The 22010-nt window shown below is 40.7% G+C and overlaps 1 protein-coding gene across 5 annotated transcripts in view; it reads right to left on the bottom strand.

Annotated features, from left to right (window-relative positions):
- The window catches only part of Rgs7 (regulator of G protein signaling 7), a 367840-nt gene that overhangs the window by 22355 nt on the left and 323475 nt on the right, over positions 1-22010 (bottom strand). For 4 of the 5 annotated variants that reach the window (XM_041643495.1, XM_041643497.1, XM_041643498.1 and 1 more), the window contains 5 exons: positions 11017-11091; positions 5745-5843; positions 4310-4371; positions 2861-2971; positions 427-552 (listed from right to left, as the gene is read on the bottom strand). In XM_041643495.1, coding sequence (XP_041499429.1) covers positions 427-552; positions 2861-2971; positions 4310-4371; positions 5745-5843; positions 11017-11091 — 473 coding nt within the window. The remainder of the gene's footprint in view (positions 1-426; positions 553-2860; positions 2972-4309; positions 4372-5744; positions 5844-11016; positions 11092-22010) is intronic. The other variant, XM_041643499.1, reaches the window with a different exon arrangement.

The following is a 22010-nucleotide window of genomic DNA, read 5'->3' as shown; positions in this document are numbered from 1 at the left end:
AGATCAGCATGATGTGAGCAACCCTAGCCTCCCACTCCCACTGCCATGACCTGAGTTGCTCTGTCATGCTTTCCCACCATGAAGGACTAAAATTCCCTGAGTCTGCATTATTATGTGAACAGTGACTGATAGAGACCTTTTCCATTTTGTCAGAATATCAGGCTTGGGATTGTAATTTTTTATGGTGTCAATTTCAAAAGTTTTACATTTATGTAGTCAACAAATCCAGAGGAAGTGCAAAAATGAATTATGAAAAGGAACTGATAATGCTGGATAACTTTTGTCTTGCTTTCTTGCATCTTTAGTGTCAGAAATGAAATTTGTTTACATCATTTTGTAATAATACGAGAGCAACAGGTCTATTACATCTAGAATAACTAGAAAAAGCAGTGGCTCTTTAACTCATAATGACAAAATGTGTCTTACCTTAAGTTCTCTGAGCTGAATTCTGATTCTAGAAACTTAAGGAACTGCTCTCTTCCAACTGGGTCTTTCAATGCCTCATCCATGCCAAAACCCCATCGTTTTACTCTCTGTTGACTTGGTTCTTTGCTGTTGGAGAGAAAATGAGACTAAATATATTCTTTGTATTACAATTTCCATTTGGGGGGTGGTTGAGGTGGGGCAGGGTCTCACTGTGTGGCCCTGTCTTACCTGGAACTCACTGTATAGACCCCTGTTGGCCTTGAATTTACAGAGATCCACTTGCTACTGCCTCCCATGTGATAGGATTAAAGATATGTGCCACTATGCCTAGGCAAATTCCTCTTTTCTTTATCATACATACCTTAGAAGAATGACTATCTTTAGCTTATCTTCTAGAATAGTAATATATCACTGATGATATACTTTTCATGAAATCACGGGGAGGTATAAATTAGATTAATAACACAATCTGTAACTAAGAGTCTGGACAAATTCATAGCAACTTTGAGAATGGCATTCCCCCTCTCATTTTATGTAGATGAAAAAGCTGATGCATAAGCAGTTATAACATGATACTTCTATATGAGAAATAAGGGGCAAAAATCCAGCTATTATTACCCAGAGCCTTATTTCATCCACTATACAGTTCCAGTCTGACATTAGTCATTCTTGTAATGATGCATTTGTACCTAAAAGGCCTCATTTCTACATATGACTCTGTTACAATTAAATATGAACAGTATTTAGTCATGGATTGGGGGGTTCCAGATTCCTCATATATATGTACAAAACTTGTGACTGAAGAGTGAATTGGTAAATATTTGAGATCTATGGCTGGATATAAAAGAGATGGCTCATAAATACAACCTGGAGCCTTGTGTGATATCACAGGTTTGTAGTCCCAGTGACGAGGAGTTAAGAGGTAGAAGGCTAAGGAGCTGGGTGTCATCCTTAGCTACATAATGAGTTGAAGGTCAACATGAGCTACAGGAGACCCTGCCTAAAGCAAAACGAAACAGAAGTGCTATTGAATACTGATACTGCCTTTGTAAAGATACATGAAACCACCTCTGAATGAGCCTCAAGATGGATGTTGCAACTCCCCACATAGCTCACCAAAGAAATCTGGAGTTCTAAATTATGCTTGGGTTTTTAAAAGTCAGTTTCTCTGTATTCATGGTGAGTTTATCTAGTTTTAAAATGAGGTTTATATAGGCGTGTTTGTCCTGGGCTTAACTGAGTGAGGGTTTGGCATCCATTTTACCTAAACACAAGCCTGTACGACTAAAAGCATTTTCAAATGATTTATTAGCAGGGGTTGAGTCTTAAAAAAGGAAGGATTTGAACTCTGAATAACTTACCTTTAAAATGTCACCCCTAATTTTGGGTCAGTTCTTTCTTTCAGCAGTATAGATTTGTTTCAAAAATTAAAGTTTTAGAATATATAAAACTCACACACACGATATTCTGGAGCATGCATATTGTGTAATGTTTAAATCAGGGTAAATACATCTTCTCAAGCAGCATGTCTCTAAGGTATTCAGGATCCCTTTGTCTAGAGTTTTCAAATACACAACACATAGATATCAGCAGTCACTCTACTTCAAACAGCATACTAGAGCTCCTAGATCCCATGCAACTATTATTTAATGTTCATTGATCAACCTTTCCTTATGCCCCCTTCTCTTCTACTTTTCCTAACCTATGTAACCACCATTTACTCTCAGCTTCCTGGTTTTTTATATTTTGTAAGATCGTATGGTTCTCTTGTTTCTGTATGCCATTTAACTCATATAACATAGTGTTTTACAGTTCCATCCAGGTTGCCATGAATGACTAGATTCCATCCTTTCTGGTGGAAGAATGATGTGGGATTTCCTCTGTATGCTGTGATTACCATCAATAAATAAAGAAACTGCTTTGGACCTATAGCAAGATAGAACTTAGGTAGGTGGGGAAGACAGACTGAATGCTGGGAGAAAGAAAGGTGGAGTCAGAGAGAAGCCATGTAGCCACCAGAGATGGATACTGGAACTTTAGCCAGTAAGTCACAGCCAAACAGCGATATACAGATTAATAGAAACGGGTTAAACTAATATGTAAAAGTTAGCCAATAAGAAGATAGAGATAATGGGCCAAGCAGTAATTTAATTAATACAGTTTCTTTGTGATGATTTTGGGGGTCTATATGGCCAGGATATGAACAAGTGGCCAAGTGGCCTTCTCACTATAGAAGAACAGTGCTCTAGAAGCAGGCCAGATCTCAGAGTGGAAGCCCATGTCTGAAGTCTCTTTTTGACTAAGAATGATAAATTATGGATGCTGCAGAGCAAAGCAAAACCAGCTCTACAAGAAGTCAGTTCCTAACTCTACTATGTCACACGCACGCTCTTAAGTCACTGACATACTTGAAAGGAAGAGACCGTATCTTTACCTTGCTTCAAGTTCCCAGAAGGTAGTATCATCTGAGAGCCAAGGGTTGGAAGGGTCAGGTGGCACAAGAAACGGGTCATATTCTACATACTGTTCTGTATAACTTAGTAGACTAGGGAGAAAACAGAGGGAAAAAAAAAACATTTTCAGCTTCATTTTTCAACCTGAAACAATACTGTGTTCAAAGTAAGGGAAACAGCATGAATATGGATGGCCAGGGAATCCACATCTACTTACAGAAAGAAATCCAACAGCAATTTCTACGTTTCCACATCCTGCATGCAACAACTTACATCTGGCAGGCAGATGTGGTTGAGGATTCCTCCTTCCAGCCTGAATGTGGAAGCGAGTATCCTCTTGTAAAGACTACATGGCCAGTTCTGCCTGAGCAGTAAGTACTGAGTGACATTCCCATCCTGGCTAGCTAGCACATTCCTAGCAGTGCAGATGGTGACCAAGTTGGAGAAAGGATTGGAAGACAAATCTTGCCTCAAATATAGATAGGACTCACTAGCTAATATTTTTTAAAGAATCCTATCAAAAACAAAAGGTAAGCAGATGGAGTAAAGTTGGAAAAGAATAATTGGGAGACTCGTTAAGCAAACAACATATATTTTTATTAAGAATAGACTTTTATTTTCTAAGTCACTTCCTCTGTGCAAGGGGAGGGAAATGAGGGATGGTTATAATATCCCATGTTTGTTTATGTTTGTTAGCAGAATCCACATTGGAAAAACATAAGCCACTAAAAGTATTTTAATTCACTGAAAATATGATGTTTTATTTTCACAAACACAGATTTTTTAATTAAGAAAAGGTAAATCTAAAATTGAGTTTAATTCAAGTTCTTAACACATAGAAGAATTCATTATGAATTTTAGTGAATTTAGAGAGTTACCAGGTTGCCAAATAGTAGACAATAAATTAATAGGTTTGTTTCTACCAGGTGTGAGAAGAAGCCACTCCCATCAACCGGATTCTTGGTTCCACAAGGATTGGACTTCTGAAATGTTAGATAATCATTATTCTATTGTCTTTAAACTATGACGAGAGACTTCTTCAGATATTTTTTCATGGGCAAAAATAATACAATATAGTCCAGCAAATGTTTCAACATTTACTTTCACTGGCCTCCAACCACCTGGTTACTATCTTCAACACAGCTGCCATATGACATTTAAAGTTTATAGCATGGAACTGGAGTGATGGCTCAGTGGTTAAGAGCACTGGCTGCTCTTATAGAGGACCTAAGTTCGATTCCCAGAATCCATATGGTGGCTCACAAACATCCCTAACTGCAGTTTCAGGGGATCCAATGCTTTCTTTTGTCCTCCATGGGCAGCAGACACACACATGCATAGACATACATGCGGACAAATCACAAACACATAAAATAAAAAGAAACACTTCTTTAAAAAATAAGGAATGTATTGATACCTTAAATGCTTACCTATCAGCAACTTTTGACATTTTTAATCGATGTCTATCTAACTGTATTTGCCAGTATTTTATCTGAAAAGAAAGTTGAAGACATAGTTGCATAAACAGGGCATCTTGATTCTCTACTCTAAATTCCAATTCTCGCTGAGTCCCTTCTAGAAAAAAATCTAAAGCTAGAAAAATGCGAAAGCAGAAAACTCTGAAAGGGTTGAAAATACATAATCTATTTGAATGTAAACATAACCAGTATAACTTTAGAACAGCAATGCATTTGATTTCAATGCTTGCTTCAAAAAAATGTAACTTTATCTGAAAAGTGCTATGTTGGGTTTTAAACATTCTTGACAAACAACTAGATTCAGAATCCAATTACTCTGCAAAGATTTAACTCATAAAACAAATGGAGTATTATTGGTTACCATAATTTTAAAATAAATTTTACATCCTTGTGTTATCCAAAGAAAGGATTAGAATTATGTATTTTGAAAGTAATTTTATCAGCTCGTGGCACATGCCCATATAGATATAAATACACAATAAAACTACTTTAGAAAAGAAACCCCGAACTACTTTTTCCTGATGGTAATTATAGATACAGCATAAAAACTAACATTAACATACTGATAAAGCACAGAGCAGTAAAATATTAGGGAAAATAATCAAAAGTGGAGGATCATCCCTCTGATTAAGTCAACTATGATTTGATAGGAGACTTTGGCATTGGCTTTGAAATATTTCTTGGAGACAAATTAACTTTGAAAAAGGAACATGCAGATCATGATGACACACGAGGACTGATCATGCCAAACCTCAAAAAGTTAGAGAAATTAGGGCTGCAGAAACAGAAACGCCCACATTCTCTGGTGATCATATCAGCTCATGTGGGAAATAAGACTCTGTCGCTAAGCTGCTGCCCACTCCTTTAAGGCACAGCTCTAGGGTACAGAGCAACTCTCAAGGCAGGTGCATGGTTGGGAAAAATTGTCTGAAGGCAAAGAAGGGAAAACTTAGTGAAGAGTTTTGAAAAGCATTTCCATGTATTATATGTCTCAAGGATCATGTCTTAGAATCAGATCAATGCACACACAGGACTGCTGGAGATTAGCCCCCAAGGTCTTGCACAGGCCAAACAAACACACTTCCAACTGAGCTTACTTCTGCCCCTTTGTTTAACATGTTGTTTTGTTTTTATTTTGAGACAGAGTCTGTGCTCAAACACAGTTCTCCTGGAAACTTTGATCCTCCTACTTTCAGCCTCTGCAAGCCGGGATTACAGGCATGTGCCACCATGACTGGCTCCCACTACTTTTCCATTGTAAATCTCTATGAAGCAGTTGAACATAAAAAGAACCTTCCAGATTCCACCCAGAATGAATGCTCATTCTCTCCTCTGCGTAGCTGCTGTCCCACGAACCCTCAGTTGGCCATTTCACAGGTGGACGTACCTGTTGGTGCAGCTCATCTTCTGTAGGAGGCTTGGTTTCTGGTGTAGGTGTGTGGGTAGGACTGTGGCTTCGGATGTCATTTTGTAAACCATAGACTGACTATAGTAAAATAAGAAAAGGGTCAGGACAAAATATCCCTGGTAACCAGAGACTGTCTAAAAAGCACATGCTATCGTGTATTCAGTGAACTACTAAAAATTAATTTCATGATGTTTCTTATCAAAAATCTAAAAATCAAAGCAGTAGTAGAGAAGAGGAAGGCAGGAGGGATAAATATCACCAAGGATACTTGAAGAATAAATAAGGAATCATTACTTTATATCTACCTAAAATTACATATAATACAGAGAGAGAGAGAGAGAGAGAGAGAGAGAGAGAGAGAGAGAGAGAGGTTGTATTCTTTGGAGTAATAATGTCCACAACCCCCAACTGTGTGCTAGACAAACTGAGCTGACATACACTGATTCTTTCTTTCCACAGCACTTCATTGCATTCCACCACAGGTTTCTGCCATCACTGATGGCGTGTGAAAAGCTCTCCTGTTACTCTTGGCTTTCTGGAAGGAAGGCGGAGGAGGCTCAGCTCACATATCAACACAGGCCAGTGCTAGAAGGGGGGGAGCAATGACCTCAGCACACCCAATTTCCGTCTTGTTTACCTCTCTGCTCTCTTCTCCCAGTGGTCCTACTGCTCAGTCAGCCACAGGAAGGGCATTTTGAATAATTCAGGGAGAAGCGGGAGCACAGGGCCCTGTTCAGAGATCTGACTGACTTTTGAATTCTGTTTGGCTGCACTAGTGGAGTGAGCCGAGGGTTCGCCAGGAGTAGATGAAAGGAACCGGGAATGTCTACACAGCTGGGCTCACTGTGGACTGCCTTTGCTCTTTGTCTCAGAGAGTTCCGAGTGGCAAAATCCTTGCTAGTTGCATCTAAATGGACTTTGTGACTCTTTCTGTGGCTTTCCTGTTCTAACATAGAGGGAAACTACCTCAAAAGAAAAAGTACTTGGGCTATGTTGGGATCTTTGAAGGAAGAAAAGAACAACATGAAATAAGGTTCCTAAACCTCAAAAAAACAAACAAACAAACAAAACCTTAGTTTTGGTTCATCTTCATGTAGAAGCACCTACTATAGAAGAATGCTGGAGTTACATGGGGCTAAAACCACAGAAAAGAAGGTCTTCTGAGGCACAGAATGCTCTTTGTCAATGATACCAATTTCTAGGCTATTCTTAGAATGACTGGTGCTGGCTAGAGATACTTGTGTGTATGTGTGTGCGTGTGCTTGTGTGCATGTGTTCTGTGTGGGTGTGAGTATGCTGTGGGACAAAGCTTTTTTATCCTACCACTTGTATAATTTGTAATAAAATTCTGATTGGCCAGTAGCCAGATAGGAAGTATAGGCTGGGCGATGGTGACCAGGCAAGAAGTAGAGGCATGGCAATGAGAATTATGGGAAGAGGAAAGTTTCAGTTTGGGGTCATTACCCAGACACAGAGAAAGCCAGACACAAAACAAGCAAGATGTGACTGCCTCGCTAAAAAGGTACCAAGCCACGTGGCTAACACAGACAAGAATAACGGGCTAATATAAGTTATAAGAGTTAATAAGAAGCCTGAGCTAATAGGCTAACTAATCAGTTTATAAATAATATAAACCTCTGTGTATTTCTTTGTGACTGAATAACTGCCTGACCAGGCAGGACCAGGTGGGACAGAAAACTCGGTCAACATGCTGGGTGTATGGTGTGTGTGTGTGTGTGTGTGTGTGGTATTTATATGGTGTGTGTATGGTGTGCGCATACATATTTTTTACAAATGAGAAAGCACTCTTTCTTCACTGGGGCTGGGAATGGTCAGTGGTGGAGTGCTTGTCCAGCATCTGCTTCACTATATATAATCAGGTGTGGTGGCACACATCCTTGATTTTAGCACTCAGAAAGTGGAAGAAGAAGGATCAAAAGGTCATATTCAGTTACACAGTGAGTTCAAAGCCATCCTGGGACATGTGAGACTTTATCACATAACAACAAATAATTAAAAGCAGACATTCATTTCCCCAGTAGCTTTCAATTGCCAATAGGCCTCAACTACATGTTACTTTGTATGCCCTTTCCCCATCCATGCTGAAATGTTAGCTGGTTTGATCTTGTACAGTCATGTACATGCTGGCAGAGCCACTGTGAGTTTCTGTGTGCAATGGGCCTCTTCTGTTTTGATGATTGTGTCATAGCAATCTTACATTCTTTCTGCTCCCTCTTCTATGATGATCCTTGAGCCTTGGGAACAGTAGGGGATAAACTAATGTCTCATTTAGTGTTGACCACTCTACAATTTCTTGCTGTTGACTAAGTGAAAGCCTCTGTATTAATCTATATCTCTTGCGAGAAGTTGAAAAAGAAAGCGTAGGGGGTAGATGTGATCTAAACATATTATCCACATATACACATTTAAGGATTCTCAAATAATATATTAAAAAATAAAAAAATAACTTCTCTCAAAATGGCCCATATGGTAGCTTGAATGTAACTGGCACCCCCATAAGTTCATAGGGAGTGTCACTATTGAAAGGTGTCGCCTTGTTGAAATAGGTATGGCCTTGTTGAAGGAAGTGTGTCATTGTGGGGGCAGGTTTTGAGGTTTCTTTTGCTTAAGTTTCATTCAGTGTCACAGACCACTTCCTGCTGCCTGCAAGACATAGGATTCTCAGCTACCTCTACAGTCCATGTCTGCCTATATGCCACCATGCTCCACCATGATGATAATGAACTGGCCCTCTGAAACTGTAAGCCACCACCTCAATTAATGTTTTCTTTTTAAAGAATTGCCGTTGTTATTGTGTCTCTTCACAGCAATAGAAACTCTAATTAAGACAAAAGTTAGTGCCAGGGACTGGGGTACTATGATAGGCCTGACCATATTGTTGTTGGGAATAATACGGACTTTGGGACCTTGGGTTAGGAAAGCAGTGGAATGTTTTAAGCACTGCTTAATGGGCCATACTAGTAGGAGCATGGGAGACAGTGGTGCTAAGAGTTATTTAAACTGTGTGGTGTTGGCTCAAGAGATTTCAGGGGGGAAGAATATTAGCATATAGACTAGAGGTTGCTGTTGTTATATTTAGGTGGGGAATGGGGCTGCTTTTTGCCTTGGTCCAAAGAGTCTACCTGAGACTAAATTGAAAAGTTTTATATTAATTCCCTTGGCAGAGGAAATCTCAATATAGACTCTGTTATGTGATTATTAGGGACAACTCTAATGAAGACATATAATGAAAAGAAACAATCTGAGCAAATAAAAGTACAAAATGTACAGATTGAGAAAAGGAGCACCAGGAAGTAGAATAGAGCTAATACCATGTTCAAGGAGATAAATGAATTAAGAAATTGAATAAATGGAGTGGTGACCTCAGGGCAAGAACCCACCCAGCTAAGTTTTTAACTTGTGAAAAGGATTTCAAGAAAACCTTAGAGCAGAGTGTGGTGGTATACCCCTTTAATCATAGCACTAGGAATGCAGAGGTTGGTGGGTCTCTGAGTTTGAGGCCAGCCTGGTCTGCAGAGCAAGTTCCAGGACAGCCAAGCTTAGGCAGTAAAGATTACAACCAAAGGCAGAAAACTGGTTAAAAAGTTACTGAATGAGGGAGTCAAGTTTCAGTTTCAACAAGCGCAGAACTTGGCAGCTTCAGTCACGGAATTCTGGAGTTAAGGATAGAAGAAAGGGCTATGAAATTTGTCCCTAAGACTAAGGGAATTTGTCCTTAAGACTAAGAAAAGCCGCTGTCTCCTGGAGATGCCAGGAAAGCTACACCCACAAAGTCTCAGCAGCAAAGTTGTCTAAATAGTTCCTACAGAAAGAACAATTAAACAAACTAACATGGAAAGGGGAAAGCTCATGGAGGCCTCAATCTCAGACAAAGAACTATTGGCAACTATTGAACTCCCAGAATAGGAGAAAGACTCCCCAGGAAAGAGCACACTAATTGGTTATCCCATACCAAATGGTCCATCCTGAAAACATACCCATAAAAGTAACATTATACAGTCTGAGCAAGTTGTACTTTTATATTAAGGAATGCACACACACACACAAACACACACACACACACACACACACACACACACACACACTTTAACAATTTAAAAAAAAAGGCCAAGGATTTGAAAGAGAACATGGGATGGGAGAAATTTGGAAGGGTTAGAAAGGAAGATAGGGAAGGGGAAATGGTGTAATTATATTATAATCCCAAAACTATATATATGCTATTTATTATATATAATATATGCTATATTATATAATTATTAATTATGACATTAATCAAGATATATTCAATATGTCTATTAAAAAGTGATGCACAGGCACAGTGCTACATAATCAGGACAGCTTTTCTCTTGTTGCAGACTGGGAAGTGCTGCCCACACCTGTGGCTGTGTCACAAAAATGCTGCTGCTAAGAAGAGGGCCTCCTACTCTTTCTGTAATAATCATATTTTAGACTTCCCCCTTCCTGAAGACAGTCCCTCCATAAATACTATATTTTCTCATTGATAGCATCTTTCCCCACCAGCTCCATCTCCTGTACCTGTCTGTTAGTCTCAAGGAGGATGCTACCCTGTGATGGAGAATAAAGATTAGCTTTTTTCCCATCTCCCGTCACAGTCCCATGGCATCACCCTTCTACCTCCAACTGTGTTGTAGAGCAAGGCCCTCCAAGAAACATGGCAACCATTTACAGAAACTCGGTGGTGGCTGCTTGCAAGAGATAATTACCAGTGAGCCTGCTGACTGTCGAGTCCTCTCAAAGAGAGTGGAGGGAGTCACAGTACCCTTATCTGAGATTCTTTCCTGTACCACTCAGCCATTTGTAAGCAATTTGCCATGACTGCACTTAGACTCTTCCAAAACAGGGTCTTTGGAGATGCTAGAGTACCCAGGCTGGGAAAGTTAACTGAGGGAAATCCATTTATGTAGTCATGGAAAAGTTGTCATCCATACTGGGTGGAGGACTCTCCAGTGTAAGTAGATTCTCAACCATGTTCTGTAAGGCAGCCCAAAAGATTGATTGGTTCTCCAGGGCAAATTCTAGTGGGATGTACTTTGGTTTGCCATTGGGATCTTATAAGGAGAGGTATATGTTGCTTACATCGACCTAGAAAAGGAATTATCAGGGTAGAAACCCAGGGTGAAGTAGGCTCATGACGTGGTAGAGGGTTTTTTGAGATGGACGTGTTGAAAGTAGATACTTCAGCAAGACCACAGGACACACATCTATTTACCTTGCGTGTTTTGTGTGGGTTTCTCATTCGGGATGACTTCTTAATGTCCACTTCTGTGGTATTTACACATCCAGGCTGGAAATGAAGAAAAGACAAAGGGAGTTTTAGGTGTGCCAGTGCTAGCAGGATAATCATTGGTGAATTGCTCTGCAGAGTTTGAGCAAATGTCACCATGATTGGGTCACCTGCAGTGCCTCCGAGGTGACTACTAGTTGCTTTGAGCAGCAACCAGTATGGAAGTGTCCTGCAGCTGTCTCCTTCTGGTGAATGTCTCCAGAGCCTCAGACAACTTCCAGAGACATCAAGGCAAAAGGACTTGGGCTTGGTATGGAAAATAGGTATCCATAGTGACTCAAACTGAAGAGTCTGAACAAGGATGTCCAGGAAGACTAGTGTGATGTCCTTTCTTGATGTCCATGCACAGTATCCTACAGTGTATATCAGCATTCCACAGGGCAAATATACCTTTCTTATGCTGCTTTTAAGTGGCACTCACTTCCCCCAAAGTGCACAACTAACAGAGTATTCAGTTGAGCCAGCACAAATCCCAAACTGAATTCTTTTTTATGGTGATTAAGAAATCTGTTACCCGGAATATTTGCTTTCCATGGAGAAGGTAAGGCCAGAAGCAGGAAGTCTACATACTGTACCTTCCCTTTAAGTTTCTGGCTTTCTTTTCCCTTTCTTTCCAGTCTGTAAATTCCTTTTTGACAGGAAGTTGAAAGGAGCATGGGATACCTACTGCTGGCCTCCTGACATACCCAAAAAAGTCTCATTTGATCAAAATTCCAGTTCAGTTGCCAGGAAACAAATAGACAAATAGACATAAACTTCTTTTGTATTTGGAGACTGAGAGGGGAAGTGGAGGGAAGAAGAGAATGAGGAGCAAGACAGAGAATGGTTCAGGGGTCCTTTCCTAAAGCAACCCCACCCTTGGGTGATTTCAGGCATAGGCAGAGGAGCACGAACCAGAGAAGAAAGGAGTTTCAGAGGTGTGGAGAACCTTAGACCGGAGGAGAAAGTTTGCTTATGTGAGTTGTGTTTCCATTCCTTGAAGTTTGGGGTACACTATTTAGATAGATCTGGTATTAAATTAAAAATACCAAGTTGTATAGATCTGACCAAATTTTTTAATTTTTCCACTTACAAGCTTTAAATGCGTATAAAAGTGACCCCAGGGACACTCTGAATGTGGTATTGGGATGGGTGGGCAGAAAGGACTGGGTTGTTCTCCGTTATTGCTGCTGATCTGCGAGGAATCATTCTGAGTAATAAGGAACATAAACCATTCTCAGGGAGCCCTCTCACAACAGCTCAGGCATTGCGACAGAACCACCACAAGGCAGAAAAGCATAAGGAAGTTAAAGAAGACAATTCATTATTCTTTAAGAAAGCTTATATTAAACTAAACACAAACACGTCTACATACAACACTACAAACACTAAATAAAATACATGTTTTTTTCTCTGGGTTTTCATCTTCAGAATAAAAAATTTAAATGTTAGGGGTCCGTGAGTTGAGGCGCCTCCATGGGGCAGCAAGGCAATGACCCAATGACCCATGTTCAATTCCTTCTAACTCACATCTGATTCATTGCAAGTTGTTCTCTGACCTCTACATGTATGCACTGGCATGGCTACACACACACACACACACACACACACACACACAATCAATCGACAGTATAGGAAGAAGAAAGAGCATTGGCTGTGTGAGACTAATTTATGGGCACTGAGCAATTTTCTCAAATTGCTCCCATCACCAGGCCGACCAATAACCCAGTGTTTTTATTCATTCTTTCTATGGTGTGTAAACATTAACCTCTTAAGAACAGAAAGGCCTGCTGATTTTTAATATTTTTACTATTTGGCAGACTTCACAACCATTGATCTACTTGTAACCAAGATGCTTTAAAAAAATGTTAAAGCCTTGTGTTTTTATTTCCCACCAGTTTCTAGTACGGTGTGGTCATTCTTCCCTAAACTGAGCCGTTAAAGAAAAGGCAGTCACGGCACTTTTAAAAGTCTACTGATATAATATTGATCAATCAAGAGCCAGCGAATCCAGGGAGACCACAGATAGTTTCTTAACGATATGTCCTGGGAATGACAACACATGAAGCCCAAGGAAAGGAAGCCATGGTATCTGTCTTTCATAGGAAAAAAAAATCCAAAATGAGAATACAGGAGTATAGATATACCCAACAAGTACGGTTCCTGAAAACCGCTTTATCCCATGACTCCAGCAGAAGCCTTATAAGGAACACAGTCTACACGCATATTTAATATCATAAGAGGATTAGCAAGAAAGAAGAGTTGTGCCCAAAGAGATGGCTAAGTGGTTAAGAGCGTGCACTGATATACAGAGGTCTAATGTTCTGTTCCCAGCACCCATATCGGGTGATGCTAAGCTACCTGTAACTCCAGCTCTAGGGAGATCTGTTGCTTCTAGTCTCCAAGGGCCCCTGCACTCACACATACATACCAACCTCCACACCCTATATAGACACATAATTTAAAAAATCTGTGAAAGTGAAAAAGCAGGAAATGGAGTCTAAGGCAGTATTTCCTTACTCTTATATGCAAAAGGCAAGGCATGCAAATTTTCTTGCAGACCTTCACAGTAAAAAGTATAGACATACTGAGACCAGCAAGTTGACAAGAATTTGAAGCAGAAATAAAAACCAAAATCTGCATGGATTCTATACTGAGAGCAAATGTCTAAGAAGACAAATTCCATCAGGGAGAACCAGGTGATGAGCCGGACCCTATGTACCCTGACAATCTGTCCCAAGCAAGAATCAACAAGGTTCCACAAGTGTACTGTTACTGCTTGACCTCATCCACCACTGCGTGAGATCAGACAGATCAAACCTCTGATCCTGAACTCTCCTCTCAATTCAGTGTTGGATAGCAGCAGCTGAAGCTGGGGAAACAGAAACTGTGATTATCTCCCAAAATCAAGAGAGCCACACCTGTGCGTGTTAAATAAGGCAGCTCCCAGGCCCCATGTCTAAACTCATCCCCCAGAAGGGCTTCTGAGGAAATGAGAGCAGTCGTAGAAAACAGAAATGCTTATTTTACACATGTGCCGAGTCTGAATTAATTGAACTCTACAATTCCTTTCGCTGAAAGCCAGGATTCGAAGTCAATTTGACTTCATATCAAGTGGGATAATTAACAAATGGCCCCAGAAACTGTGTCAGCCAACGAAGGCGCGAAGTGAAGTGCTTTCCCCCAGAGGCACAGACCTGACTTCTAGTCCAAAGGAGAATTAAAATTTCCATCCTCAAATTTCAAAGATTGTGATCTCTTGAATGTGATTAATGAACCATTAACAGACATATCTAATCCTTACTTGAGCTGATTGGTCACATACTAACAAATTAAAAAGAAAGGACTGGTTGTAGAAGCAAACATTACTAGAGGCCAGATCTGGGGATGGCTGTGTGTTTTATAACCTAGCTCCAGCTCAGGAAAATAAAGTCTGCCGGCTCAGAATTTATCATGACTGACTAAAGGGTTAAATAAGAAAACTTGACAAGAAAGACCTGGGCTACCTGTCTCAGTGAGCTCTGCAAGCTCCTGCTATTTCTAATGCACCCTCTCCTTTCTGTCAGCTAAAGGTGAAAGCCATTCCTGCAAAGTTTTCTAGGAGTCTTGAAAAATCTCAAAGGCCATGATGCAACGCTGATCCCCACTGAGTAACTACTTAAAGAAGTCAGGTGCTGGGGTGAGCAAGATACTGAGCACCGTTTCTGGCATTCTTTTGTTTACTCAAGGACTATTTTTCTCTGCATTGAAATAAGTGTCAGGTTGTGATGATGAATGATGAGACATAAAATAGCAGCATGATCAACTTCCCAATAACCTCCTGAGAACCGACAGACATAGAATCATCACTATACAGAAACATAATGACTATCTTGACACAGTACATGATACAGAAGAATATTTTTGATATCCATTCTTAAGCATTTTCTATTGGTTCTTCCCAACAGAGTACACACACACACACACACACACACACACACACACACACACACACAATGAGAGAGAGAGGAGAGAGGTTAACATTTCTGTTTTACTTCAACAAGATGATGTTGTCCTTGGTATTAAAAAGAAAAATAATAGGGTCAGAGAGATAATTTACTGAAGGGTAGCTCTTGCAGTGCAAACATGGGGGTGTGAGTTTGGATCCCAGCACCCACTTTAGTGGGTGACTTTTAAATCAGAGCCTGACCATGCATGCCTATAAGCCAAGTGTTGTGGGGTGCAGAAACAGGAGGATCACTGGAGTTTGCTGCCTGACAGCCTAAATCCAGGTCCAGTAAGAGATGCTGTCTCAAAGGAATGAGCCAGCGAAGCCAGAGATTGACAGAGAAGGACACCTCATGTAGTCTTTGCGTTTCTACCAACACACACAGGTGCACACATGCCATAGACAAATGCACACACATGCAGGTGCACACATGTCATAGACAAGTGCACACACACGCAGGTGCACACATGCCATAGACAAGTGCACACACGCCATAGACAAGTGCACACACATGCAGGTGCACACATGCCATAGACAAGTGTACCACATACACACACTCAAGAGAACACATAACTAAGAATGGTTCTGCAATTATATTTTTTGAAACTTGTTATTAATAGGTGCCACACAGAAGGTTCATAGGTGTTATTCATAAACTGGTTTTCCACAGAACCATATGTATTTACCCATAAGATCAGAATAACATTATTACTAAGCAGCATGCCATCAAAGTGTTCAAATATGTACCATTTACTTTAAATAGAATTAAATGCATAGCATTTTTGGATTCAAGGAATAATAATATGCTATTTACTTTGGCCTAGCACAATATCTCAAGTCATTTTCAATGACTCAACTGTGTTGTAATATTATTGTAATGTTACTGTTTATTAGAAGGTAGAAGGTATATACTGAAGAACACAGCCCTAAGCAACAAATGAGGAGATCCTCAAGAAACATTCTCTCTATAGTGGGTATGTATCCCATGAGTCACAAAACAAGCAGCAATTCTTGGTCTCATTATTGATACATTGTAAAACACCACTGAGTTCCTTAGTTATTTTCATGGAATACTAGATTTATTTAGCTATTCATTTATTTCTGTGGTGCTGGGAACGGAACCCAGAGCCTCACACCAGTTATATATAAGCTCTACCATGGAGCTAGATCCACAGCGCACGTGATAAGAGTCTTGTTAGCTATGTTGAAGAAATATGGAGATGGGCGACAGCCTTGTATTGTTCCTGATTTTAGTGGACTCACTTTGAATTTCTCTCCATTTAATTTGATGTTGGCTATCGGTTTGCTGTATATTACTTTTATTATATTTAGATATGTTCCTACCATGGAACACCATAAGCCTTTTTGACTTTTATTCTTATCTTACTTGGTGAATGTAGAAATTAAGGTAAAATCTGGATGGTCTCTTCGAGGACAACAATAATTTACCCAGTATAAAAGGTAGGTTCTATGGGAAAGAAAAATGGATCTGTTACAGAACAGATGAAAAAAGTTTTTAATTTTGTAGAGACTGTTGTTTGTCTCGGCGATTTAAATTGTATGCTGTAGGACCTGGCTAGAACCAAACAGATTTCCTTTTATTTGCTCTCAGTTCATTCAAAAGGCTTACAGTGATTGTGATAATGAAAAACCGCATGACAGCTAGAAATTGCTAAGTGGGAACACTATCTTATGTTGAAATAAACCTTAATTTATAATAGCAGCCTCAGAATCAATAATCTTCAATTACAGGAGATCCTAGAGGCCTCCAAATGGAAAAAGAGGTGTCCCTGCCTGTCTTGTCCTGTTTAGACAGCTATGACCCAATGGCACAAACGGGAAGGTTTGTAAGCAGCATTAGAGGGTTATGCACAGTCTGCAGACGGTGGAAGCTGAAGAGGCATTAGCTCAAGCACCTGCTTTTGATTCACAGAGTGGATCATAGGGGAGCTCTTCCTTTTAAGTATACCAGATTGGTCTCAAACTCAAGATGTTCTTGCCTCTTCCATCCTAGTGTTAATGTATCACCATGACCTGATGAGGGGGACATTTTTCTTGTTTCCTAGCATAGTGGAAAGGTAAGGGGTTTCTCCTGGACCAGTTAATGTGGGCAGTGTCCCCAGGATCTAACCAGTTCCAAATTATCCTGTCCCCTAACACATTCACCTTTGCAGTTGGATTTCAATAGGCGATCTTGGGAGGGTGGCACACAAATGTTCAGGTGGTAGTGGTTCCTTTATGGAGCATGTGTACAGAGTGTAGTGTATGCTTGAGTTTAGCAAGAAAGACAAGAAAGATCTCTGTAAAACCTGGCACATTTCTAAGACCTTCTGTTGCATCAAAGCTGATTTCCTCAAGAAAAATACTAAGTTCCATAATTGTTAGGGATGTCTGAAAGAGGGACCAGGTAAATTCCTTAGATCGCATCTTGTTACTAATCCCAAACTGTGCTTTTGTTCTCACCATTGGGTGAAAAATCTAAAATAATCCCCAGCATTTCCCTGAATCCCATACAATCACATCCAAACAATGCAACCTTTCCTCCACAATTCAATGCCATTACTGGGAATAGTATTTTTTTTTTCTTTTTTGCTGTTTCTGAGGCAACAAAGTCCACGAGGCTAGACAATTCCAATTCTTACTGTTTCTGACGTGTTGTTTCATTTTATGCCATTGGTAGAGCCTGTGACTTCTCCCAGTGAGCTGTCACTTTCCGCTGATCTTCCTGCCCTGGCCTGCTCTTCCAATCCCCCTCTACCCTCTGTCGCCTGGCTTCTGATGCAGGTCAGGAAGCTGGATGCCAGTGCTAACACAGGTCTCACATCTTAGCAATCACTGCAGACAGGTCAGCAAGTCAGAGTCTTAAAAACTGCTTTCATCCAGACTCCATGAGCTTTCTTCTCAGCTAGTTTTAGAGAGCTAGATTTGCTATATATGAGGTAAGAGCAAAGACGGCAATAGCAGCATATGGACAAGTTTTCATGCTATCTTAAAAGATCTGCCAGGACATAGACATGATGAATTAGAAGCTATCAGAGATTGATCAGGAATTCCAAAATGAAGAGCAGTATAACCTTTAGGAGCTGGGAGCTTTTTTTCTCCTCCCTGAGGCATGGGAGCCATGGGGAGATTTCCCAAATCATCTTTTTAACCACCAGACTGGGCCGCTCTGAGTAATTCGATACACTTGCCTTCATGCTTAGGATGAGCCAGGGTGGTGTGAGACCTCGTGCCTCATGGGCAGGCATCTGCATCAGCTTCTGCCTCCAGGTTCTTGCCTTGTTTGAGTTCCTGTCCCAACTTCCTTTGGTGATGAACTGTGATGTGGAGGTGTAACCTGAGTAAATCCTTTTCCTCCACAACTTGCTTTGGGTCATGGTGTTTGTTTACAGCCGTAGTTACCCTAATTAAGACAACCTCCAAGCGTTTCTATTCTCCAACTCTATGCTCATGAGCATTCTACCAAGCACATAGGTTAACCACTACAAATCTAAATTTCCATGAAGTGCAAAATCAAAGATTCATACATTGGAATGGAAGGGAGATAGTAGCTTCACAGGCCCAGTTTTCACTCATGATTTCCTTTGCTAACCCTTACCATGAGACTCGTCCAACCTAGACCCAAATCCTTGATAAATGTTTTCTTTTAAAATTGCCCTTTCTATCACACATTTAAGGATGCAGAGAACTTTTGAGCAAGTTATTTCTTTAAATGATTGTGCAACCCAGTGTGTGTGTGTGTGTCTGTCTGTGTGTCTCTGTGTGTGTCTGTCTGTGTATTTGTTTGTATGTGTGTGTCTGTGTTTGTGTGCATGTGTGTGTCTGTCTCTGTGTGTGCATGTGTGACTGTGTGTGTGTGTGTGTGTGTGTGTGTGCTGGAGTTTCTGGTGATAAAGTATAATTCATGTTAGAGTGACCAGTTCTTTTTATTGTGAATATGTACATGAAATTTTTGAGAGGGAAAAAAGCAGAACCTAGGAGAAATTTGGAGATATCTGGATTAGGGGAGAGAGTATTTTTCTTATTTAGATGTTTTAAAAGTGAATTTGTTTTCTGAAGAAAAATGGCACGCATTTGAAGACGCCTGCTGTCAAGTTAAGAGAGTACAGGCTGTCTTTCTGTCATTTCCTCCCTTTAAAAGATATGATTTGGGCATGGAGCTAGTAAATGAACTGGGAAAAAAATCCAGGCCTAAATATTAACTGCTCCCCATGAAATGGAGTCACACTGGCTCTGTTGGGCTATCGGCATAGTCACTGTGCCTACTGAGCCTTCCTTTTGGAGAATATGTTCCTCTGTCTATGTGTATACATATTTTTATCTTTGATGCGATTTCAGAAAAAGTTACAAAGTAGTTCAAAGGAGTCCTATAGCCTCTTTAATCCCAATTCTTGAATTGTTCATATTCTATCCTATGTACTTTCTATGTCTATATTTAAAAGATTATCTATGGATCCTTTTTCTGCCGCCAAACAGATCTTTAGTGTAGCTATATATAATAAGACTGGCCCAGGGGGCCGGCTTCCAAAGAGCACGTTATAGCTCAAAGGCCACCCTTTCCACCTACTGAGACCTTAGGCTCTGCAAGTTAACAGTGGTGCTTAAGTGCAGTGTGTTCCTCTACCTGCCTCTCTGGGAGTTAGCTGTTAGCCCTCAGGGTCTTCTTCCAACATAACCCCAATCACTATCCATGCTCTCTCCCTTTCAGAAGAAACAGGGTAGAAATCTGGGCACATCATCTTGAATAGTTGCCAATCTGCAGGCTAGAGAGACACAGCTTAATAACAGGGAAGTGGTTTTTGTTCTCATTCTACCCCTGGCTCACATAAATAGCATCAGATATTACATAATAATAGGACACCGTATCTTGAAATCTATTCAGGGATAGAAAGAGCACACAAGACAAAAGATGTAGCCAGGGAGAGAAAAAAAGGGACGATTTTACTCATAAAGGCTCATGATAGCCAAGCTGTCAAAATATTTTTTTTCAGTCCAAAAGAACAGGTGTGAATAATAGGCTGAAGGGCTGTTCTTTTTCTGCCCGCACAAAAGAAAGATTGAAGTTTGTCTAAACACATCTTTAGGTTTTTCTCTAACAGCTGAAGACTTCAAGAGTGAGAACATGGACCCTTGCCCAATTTGGCCATTAAAGGTGGATGACCTCATCATTTCATCTTCAACACGAATTGTCTCCCGTGTATGCTGCAAGGCTGACAGCCAAGCAAAGGTTATAGTGGGAACACTGCAGAGAAAATTTTACTGAAGACAGTGAAGTCGGGCTCCTAAGTTTCGATTGAGCAGTTGGAACTGTGTGTTTCAATTGCACCTAACGTACAGGACTAAAAGGCAACTGCCTTGCGATTTCTAGAGTACTGTGTTTTCTATTTCAAGCCCAAGGGCAGTCATGGCTTACTGGAAATATTTATACCTGTCACTTGTACTTGTCACATTGCAAACTGTAACTCTTTCCCAGCTGCCTAGTGTGGCTGGTGGCATTTGCAGCAGTAGGTAGGTGTCACCCCCCCACCACCACCACCAGGGAGTTAGCTGACTCCCAAGGCTCAGCTAATAACCTCAGCCATTTCAATGACAAAAAATAAAAACTAGTTGTTCACAGGGGCAGGCCTGGTGAGAGAGCCGAACTTCTCAGTGGAGGGTGATGGGCTTGGGAGCAGAGGTCTTGTGCTTTACTCCCGATTATGATTTTTCTCTTAGTTCTAGAACAGTCTATTCAAGAGTCTTGCTTTCTCTTTTTGACAAATTAAGGATAACAGTCAACCTGCAAGGTCACACAGCCAAGAATGAGTGACATAATGGTTACAAAAAGCTCTTACTGCTAGCAATTGCTAACAGGATGTGCTGACTGCTGTGGATAAGGCTAGGCGCCCGCATGCACAAATTGGAACTATGGACTTTGCAGAGAGAAAGGCCAGGAGGTATGCATCTCCCATTGGGTTCAATTTAACCGCATTCAGTGAATGGGGAATATTCTGTCCAGCTGAGATCACGCCAGAACAACCACTTTTAGGATAGCTTGTTGACTCTGAACTGGCCACTGATATCTGGGTTGACTCAAAACTCAGAGCTTATGACAAAAAAATGTGGATGTGTTTTTACCATATTTATTTATTTGTAGGGAGAACATGAGTATGCCACAGAGTATGGTCAGAGGATGATTTGTGAGAATCAGTTCAATCTTTCTCCCATGGAGATCCTGAGGATTGAACTCAGGTCCTTGGGCTTGGCAACCTCACTCAGCATGCATGGTTCATGTCATCTGAAAAGATGCTGTCAGGGGTAAAGGATAACAGGTGTGATTAATTCACTCATCGACTCAGAAATACATCCAGTGTGGGTCCTGGCAGTGGTCAGGGCCTGAATATAGGGCCAGTGATATCACCACCTCATGTCCATCTCATTGCCCCAAGTCAAGACCAGTTGTATCACGTGCCTCATGTTTCATCTGGTGGGTGTGGTTTTTGTCCCTGTTATGAAAGGAACTGTTGTTAGCTCTGCCTTACAGTCATTCAGGTTAGCATGAAGAAAATGTAAACAGCAGCGGGCAGTGTGCAGTTTTGTTTACAGAAGGACTCCTCAACATTCTTCCAAAAATTTGGCAGAGACATCACCTGGCACAGCTGTGATGGGGTAAAAATCGCAGCCCCACTCCACTGGCTTTCCTCCCCCTCCTGCTGAGGACCCTACCATCAGATTTGCAAGGATTATGAATAGTGAAAAAGATTCTATTCATGGAGAACTAGAATTTTCTTTCCCCACTGGATTTTCAAATTCTCTGGCTAGGGTGTATCTCACTATGTAAGGCCCTGGATTATCCCCTAACACAGAGAAAAAGTAAAAAAAAAAAAAAAAAAAAAAAAAAAAAGTTTCCATTCACCCAGATTTTCCTGGGAACAGTTTTGCCCTCTAATGACTTCAGGCTGCTGGCACCCAT

The sequence above is a fragment of the Microtus oregoni genome, unplaced genomic scaffold (genome assembly GCF_018167655.1).
Source record: "Microtus oregoni isolate MIOR12 unplaced genomic scaffold, Mior012 000086F_ref0000336, whole genome shotgun sequence".
NCBI classification, from domain to species: domain Eukaryota; kingdom Metazoa; phylum Chordata; class Mammalia; order Rodentia; family Cricetidae; genus Microtus; species Microtus oregoni.
Note: the sequence above shows the minus strand (reverse complement) of the source record. Positions and strands in the feature narration are given on the sequence as shown.